Raw genomic sequence first — 7,276 nt, 5'->3', positions numbered from 1 at the left:
CAGTGCGATTGGCGCAGGACAGAGCGGAGTTTAGGGCTGTTGTACATAGGGTCGCTATGAGTCGCAGGCGACTCGACGGCACATAACAACAACAACAACTAGGCCAGCTGATAAAGTTGTGATAAATCAATGTGGAATTCAGATTACATTCAAGGATTAAATTTGACAGATTTTTTTTACTGTAAATTCCTTTACCTAGGAGGGTGTCTCACTGTATTAGGTTGCCCACAGTGTGATTTGGGTGTTGTGTGTATATGCTGTGTACCATAGCTGGAACAACCAACCCATAGTTGACCCTCTGACGTGTTTCAGAGGAAATAATCACACAGGAGACTGTCCATCCTCAAACCGAGTGCCTTTGGGATTGCAGTGCAGGGCTTCTTACCACTAGGCCACCAATGCTCTCCGATTTGAGTTGTTGTGGAGTACCATCGAATCACAGATGACTCATAGCGACCCTATGAACAAAAGACCTGAACCCTGTTGTATAACTAATATTATTTCTCTGAGTTCATAGAGTTTCTGGAGGCAAGATATTTCGGAAATGGATGCCACTCCTGCTTCTTATCTGTTTTAATCTGGGAGCTCCACCAAACACTGTCCATCATGGGTAACAATTATTGTATTTGGAACATCAGTGTCAGACTGTTAAACATCACAGCAACCACGGATTACCTCTGTACATCAAACTGAAAGGCCAGTGCTAGAATATTTGACCTAAGACAAAACCAAACTGGTAATCAACTGTTTTTCTAAAACTGCCTTTTTAAATATAAGGCCAAATCAAATCAGCTCACATCCAACTGTGAACGAAACACAAAACCAAGCAAACTACCCCAATTTGGGTAGCATCTAAAAAGTAGACATGTCAAAGAGCTGCTCTAGGTCAAGCTGCCAACTAGGTCTAGATTACCTTGAGAAAGATACAGAAAGTTCAAAGCCCTGCTTAATATGCAGCCTAACATACATAAATTAAGCAGCAAATCAAAGCCACTGCCAACACGCTGATTTCCAACTCACAGTGATTCTGGGAGTAGACTGCTAATCTTTCCTCCCTTCTAGAGTGGCTGTTAGACTCAAACCACTGACCTTTCAGTAGCAGTTCAACTAGTAACACCAAAGCTTCTTCACATAAATTCTGATGTAATTTAGATTAAAATTGTTCTAAGCGTCAGTTAAGATAGGTGGTTTGGAGCTACAGGAAAAATGCAATCTCCTCCCATGCGATTTATTGCCTCGGAAGACCTGCTGGAGGTTCAGCTATGGGTTGATTCCAACTCAGTGTTCACACGAAGCTTCACCTGATTATACTAATTTCTGTTCTATTAAGCCTGAACATGTACAGAAATCAGTGTTGCTACCTTAGTTAGGACTATATGAAAAGGTTTAGTGACCTTATCCATAAGGAGTAGCTCTAACCCAAAGGCTGTTTGGATCCACTAGTGGCTCCGTGGGAGAATGATAGGCAATCTCATGTGATTTACAGCCTTGGAAACCGAATGAAGGGTCTCTACGAATGTGCTCAACAAGCTGAGTTTGTTGTGATGAAGTTTAGGACTAAATGAACAATATAGCATCAGGATTGGAGGAAAATTTTAACAGCTTGTTATGCAGGTTAACATAACTTTGCTTGCAGAAAGTGAACAGCTGAAGAATTTAATGAAGGCCAAAGATACAGCCTTCAATATAGATTATAACTCAACACCAAGTGAACAAAAATTCTCACAACTGGATCAACAGGCAACATGATAGATGGGAAAAAAAATTCATGATGTCAATTATTTCATTTTACTTTGATTCATAATCAAATTCCATGTTAGCAGCAGTCCAGAAATCAGACACATTCCATTAGACAAACTGTCAAGGACTTCCTGAAAATGTTAAAGGGCAAAGATGTTAGTTTAAAGACTAAGATGCACCTGTCCCAAACAATATTGTTTACAATTGTTTCATATACATGTAGAAGTTGGACAATGAGTATGGAAACTGAAAAATTGATGCCTTTGAGTTGTAGTATCGGAGAAGACTGAATATCACATAGGTTGCCAAAATTACAAACAAATCTGTCCTGGATGAAGAATAACCACGGTACTCCTTAGAAACAAGGATAGTTAGATTTTGTCTCATACTTTTGGCATGTTGTCAGGAAGGCCCTCTTTGGAAAAAAAGATATTATGCTGGAAAAAGTAGATGGTCAATGAAAAAGAGCCTTAACAAGATGGTTTGACACAGTGACTGTAACAGTAAGTTTGAATATAACCGAATTTTTAAGGTGCACAAAAGGGCAAAATTTCGATCTATTGTTCATAGGGGTGCTTGACTTGACAGCATATGACATCAGATATATGCTCATCATATTTTTTTTAGTTATTTTTGTGCATGTGTATGTACCATCGAATTGGATCCAACTAGTACAGAAGATTGTCCCTCCTCCTTCTCCAGTGGAGCATCTGGTGATTTCGAACTGCGCGCCTTTGGGATTCAGTGCAGCTTCTTGCCACTAGACCACCAGAGCTCCATGCTCATCATATTTTCAAAACATAACATTAGTTACAACATTTTTGTCAAATTGAGGAAGATAAAACTATTAGGGACTGAAAACAAAGAAGCAAAGTCAGACATGTCTACTTGAATTTATTCTTATTTTTTTTAAAAAAGGGGAAAAGTGGGGATAGAGGGGGAAATAACCCCTAAACACTGTGAAGAGGAAGCAAGACCTGGGTGTAGCCCCCTACTCCCAAACTCAGCTCTCCAAGAGATTCCCACCCACCCAATTTTTTTTTTAAACAAAATACTCAAACCAGCAATGTAGATATCTGGGATAGTCACTGAGATTATGAACACTGGGAATGGAAGGGAGAAAGTTCAAAATATCAGCACTGGGGGGAAAAGGGGAAGAGGGAAAGGCTATACTCTGGAAGACAGAGTTGGGCAGCTGGAGATGGAGGTGAGCCAGTTTAGGGAGTATCCCAACTGACTACTGCTGCCCACAGACCCCAGGATCCCAGAGTGCCCCATGGTTTGTTCTGTATGTAGTCCATTCTTTATTCCCCAAAGGCTTCACAGGCCTAACTCCAAGTCCTCCAGCTCCTCTTCCAGTGCCCTCCTCCTTGCCAACTTCTCCAGCTGCTCTTTGCTTGGCTGACTGATCTCCCCAGACTGGATCCGCTGCTGCAGTTCTTCCACCTGTCGCAGCTTCTTCTTTAGGTTCTTTATCTTCTTGGCTTTCTCAGTGGTGGCAGCTGAGTCAGACTGATCAGAGGCAGATGTAGGGAGGGCTCGAGAGCCCTGTGGAGCACTAGGGAGGTGAGCTGTCTCTCCCAGGGACACCTTTTCAAGAGTCCGGCTCAAGGCCTCTGCCTCTCCCTTCTCTTGCTGCTGTCGCCTCTTTTCCTTTCTCTTTAGGTTGCGTTTGGCTGTCTTAGAGAGACCTGGTTCACCACCTTCAGGCCTGGATGAGGTGGCAGGAGCGGTGGCCTCTGGACTCAGCCCTGGAGGCAGATCTGGTTTACTCTTAAAAAACTTCACATATTTGTTCTCATACCTAAAGAGAACAAAAGATGTCAACAGAATTCTAAAGAATTACTGACTTTTTGAGCCTTTTTCTTAACCTTCTAAACCACTTCATCCCAATCCTATTTCCACTTCCTTTCTCTATTCCCCTTCCCCATAATTTTCCTCTGTTCCACAGTTGGGTTTGTGGGAAGAGCTCTAAGACCTAAGCTCTGGATCTCTCTGAAACAGAGACCAAAGAACAGGCTTAATAACTCTGTCAGTTATGCTTGGATCCCTGTCCTCGCCTCCTCCCTAGCCCTTTCCCCCTTCTCATTGTGCTTCCCATTTCCTGTGCACTCAGGAGAGTCTTCTCTGATCTCATAAGCATATCCATTCTATTCTTCCTTCAAAAGTCTATTAAGCACCCCCTCCTTAGGCCTAACCACGCACACTGGGACCTCCTCTTGTGGCACATAGCCTTCTTTCACCCTCCGCTGCTTCCGCCAGGTCCCGTCAGGTCGCTGTGTTGAAGCAATGTACTTGCCTGAAATAACGGAATGAAATTGGAGAGTAGTTATCTTTTTTAAACATTTCCTAAGATCAGCGAATAAGACATGAATGCAAATATCTATCCCTCTACCAAATTCAACCATTAAGGTACCTCCTATTATCCCTCTCCTGCATTACTTACTAAGTATCTATCATTTTTAAAAAACAAAGGTAGGCCCTGGGGAATATGTAGTATTCACTATCCCTGCCCTCAAGGAGCTTCTCTTGTTATAACTTAGTTGGCAAGAAAAATCAAGGACAAAGAAAGAGTAAAAAAAAATCACAAAACAATAAGCATAGCACATCAAAAGGCAGTGAGTGAAGTTTTAAAAGTGATCAAAAACAAGACACAAAAAAAGAAAAGTTACTAGAGATTGCATGGAGAAGGGAGTATTTTATTTAGATAGAACTTTAAAATGGACCAATTTTAGGCCAGTTTTTAAACTAAAAAATGCTCTGTAAATAAAAAAGCAATATTATACAAAGAGGGATCTCTGATGGCCGATGGGATAAGGAGTTACATTGCCAAGCCAAAAGCAGATTTGAACCCACCAGCTGCTCCAAGGGAGAAAGAAAGGTCATATCCTCCTGGGTGACTCACAGCCTCTGAAAACCAGCTGTAAAGAGGATCAGCTATGAGTCAATTCCAACTTGATGGCTACAAGAGTGAGTGAATACAAGGATATACACAAAGGATATTTGTTACTGAATTAAATCAGCAAAACACTCAATGATTATCAATAGAGGAATGACTGAATAGATTTGCTCCACTCATAAATGGAATACCATTTTATTATTTTAAAAAAAGTATTAGATTTAAACATACTAATCTTAAATGTCATTCATGATACACTGAGTGAAAAACAAAGGCGTAGAATAATTTGTAAAACAGTTCATAAACTTTTTTATTTCAGAATCTTCTTTGTATTATTTTTTAATATTATATATGTCATTATCCTGTATTGATAAAAATATCATTAAAATTTTTATAAAATAAGTACTGTCATGAACATACTATATACTGCCAGATACAAGACTTCCATAATTCTAACTTCCAAGGCCATGAATCTTTACAGGAGCATTCTGGCACATCTTTCTCCAATAGAGTAGCTGGGACAAAAAATTGAAAGCACTTTTCTTGAAACAACCATCTTACTTTGGTATGTAACAGAAATACTTCATGATTACTTCCCATTTAGTCACAAAGAACATTAAAAAGACATGTATCAAAAAAAAAAGTTTCTTTTTAAAAGTATATCCAAGGGTAGGCATTTTAGAAAATTAATGCTTTTTATTGGACTTTCTTAGGTGAAACTGGTATTATTTACTTTGTCTTCCCATAAACACTACAATTATAAATATAGTTTATGCTAAAGTACCAGCAGTTTTACCCACCATCGCTTTGGAAACATCAGTGTAAACAAATGTCAACCTAGTAAAAAAAGGCAAATACAGAAACATCAGCCTTTGAAAACACTATAGAACAGGATTCTACTCTGACACACATGGGCTGTTGTGAATTAAAACTAAAGGCAACTAGTGATGGCATTGATAATGACACAGTTCTGCTTATAGACCTGACAGAGTCTAACAGATCTCCAGGGATTCTTAGACTACTTTGAGAATTTTTAGTATAGATTATGGTTCCATTTTTGTTGCAGGAAGGGTGAGCACTTCAAGACCCACACAATCAGAGTATAGAGACCTTGGAAGAGCATATATTTTTGTTGACTGCCTTCAAGTTGAGCATGACTCATAGCGACCCTATGAACAAAAGGCCTGAAGCCCCTCTACAACTATCGACATTTATCAAAGTTCACAGAGTTTCTGGAGGCAAGTTGTTTGAAGTGGATGCCATTCCTGCATATACTAAGCCTTTAATTCTAGTTAACATAAGGGGGGTAACCTGGTAGAGGTGGCAGGAACCATTAACTTTAAAAATTTGTATCAATTTTTCTATTGCTTAAAATAGAGAAAGATTTTTAAAAGTAAAAAGTCAAGTTTGGGGCTCCCCACGTAATTTTTTTTCACATTGTAAATATCTTTAAAAATTTATTTAACTAAGAAAAATAAACATAATTTAACAAGTGAGGGAAAGATTTTAAAAAAATGAAAAAAGAAAGGCATGGACATGAGAATGAGTACAGAATACCCAAGGAAAAGAGTAGAAGAATCCAGGAGATTAAGACAACTCATGTTAGGGAATAATAGAAAGCCAGACTGAGGGCAGGTAAATGGAGGAGAAAATAGAATCATATTTTAGAAAGCCTTAAAATATGGTAGGAATTTAACCATTATCTGCTTTCATAAAGAGAACTACTGAAGATATTTTCTTGTCTGGCTACAACAGAGAGCTGGACAATGACTAGGGATGATAGAAGAATTGATGCCTTTGAGCTGTGGTGCTGGAGAAGAATGTTCAATATACCACGGACTGCTAAGAGAACAAACAGGTTCATCCTGGAGAGAATGAAACCAGGCTGCTTGTTGGAGGCAAGGATTCTAAAGCTCTGCCTGACATACTCTGGGCATGCTGCAAAGAGGGACCAGTCTTTGAAGAGGGACATCATACTTGGAAGGATGGAGGGACAAGAGAGGAAGACCCTCAATGAGATGGATTGATTCAGTGACTGGAGGAATGGGGGGTAAGTGTGTCAGAGACTATAGGTTGGTTCAGGATATAACAGGGTTCAGAGCTGTTGTACATAGGGTTGCTATGAGTTGCAACTCGACAGCACATAATGACCAACAACAAGCTACAACTGATATGACTTGAGATTTATAAAAGATCAAGATTGGGGGGGAGGGGGGAGAGGAAGAAAAGTGCAACAATGAAAGACTGGAAACCCTAAGTCTCTGTAAACTTTCATTAAAATTAATTTTAAAAAGAAACTAACTGCAATCCCAGAGGTGGTTGTTGTTGTTGTTATGTGCCGTCAAGTCGTTTGTGACTCATAGTGACCCTATGCACAACAGCCCTAAACCCTGCTCTATCCTGTGCCAACCACACTGCCTCTGACACACCCATCCCGATTACCCCAGTCACTGAATCAATCCACCTCATAGTGGGTCGTCCCCTCCTGTGCTGTCCCTCCACCCTCCCAAGCATGATGTCCCTCTCCAAGGACCTGTCCCTCCTTACAACATGTCCAAAGCATGTCAGATGAAGCCCCAGAATCCTTGTCTCCAAGGAGTAGCCTGGTTTAACCCTCTCCAGGATGAATCTGTTTTC

At 40.1% G+C, this 7,276-nt stretch overlaps 1 protein-coding gene across 1 annotated transcript; it reads right to left on the bottom strand.

Moving 5' to 3' along the window:
- Nucleotides 1–3,060: 3,060 nt before the first annotated feature.
- On the bottom strand, nucleotides 3,061–4,148 carry WIBG (within bgcn homolog (Drosophila)). Its single transcript, XM_006897684.1, has 3 exons — nucleotides 4,136–4,148; nucleotides 3,946–4,039; nucleotides 3,061–3,544 (listed from the first exon to the last, which is right to left on the bottom strand). The coding sequence occupies exons 1-3, from the start codon at nucleotides 4,146–4,148 to the stop codon at nucleotides 3,061–3,063; spliced, it is 591 nt and encodes a 196-aa protein (XP_006897746.1).
- Nucleotides 4,149–7,276: the final 3,128 nt, after the last annotated feature.

The sequence above is a fragment of the Elephantulus edwardii genome, unplaced genomic scaffold (assembly GCF_000299155.1).
Source record: "Elephantulus edwardii isolate Elephantulus edwardi_28Jun2011 unplaced genomic scaffold, EleEdw1.0 scaffold00212, whole genome shotgun sequence".
NCBI classification, from domain to species: Eukaryota; Metazoa; Chordata; class Mammalia; order Macroscelidea; family Macroscelididae; genus Elephantulus; species Elephantulus edwardii.
The sequence above is the reverse complement of the archived record's forward strand: the minus strand, read 5'-3'. Positions and strand labels throughout refer to the sequence as shown.

Excerpts from the sequence above, each read along its gene's own strand:
- WIBG (XM_006897684.1), bottom strand. Across the intron at positions 3,545-3,945 it reads CCACAAGAGGAGGTCCCAGT|GTATGAGAACAAATATGTGA; the intron begins GTGCGTGGTTAG and ends TGTTCTCTTTAG.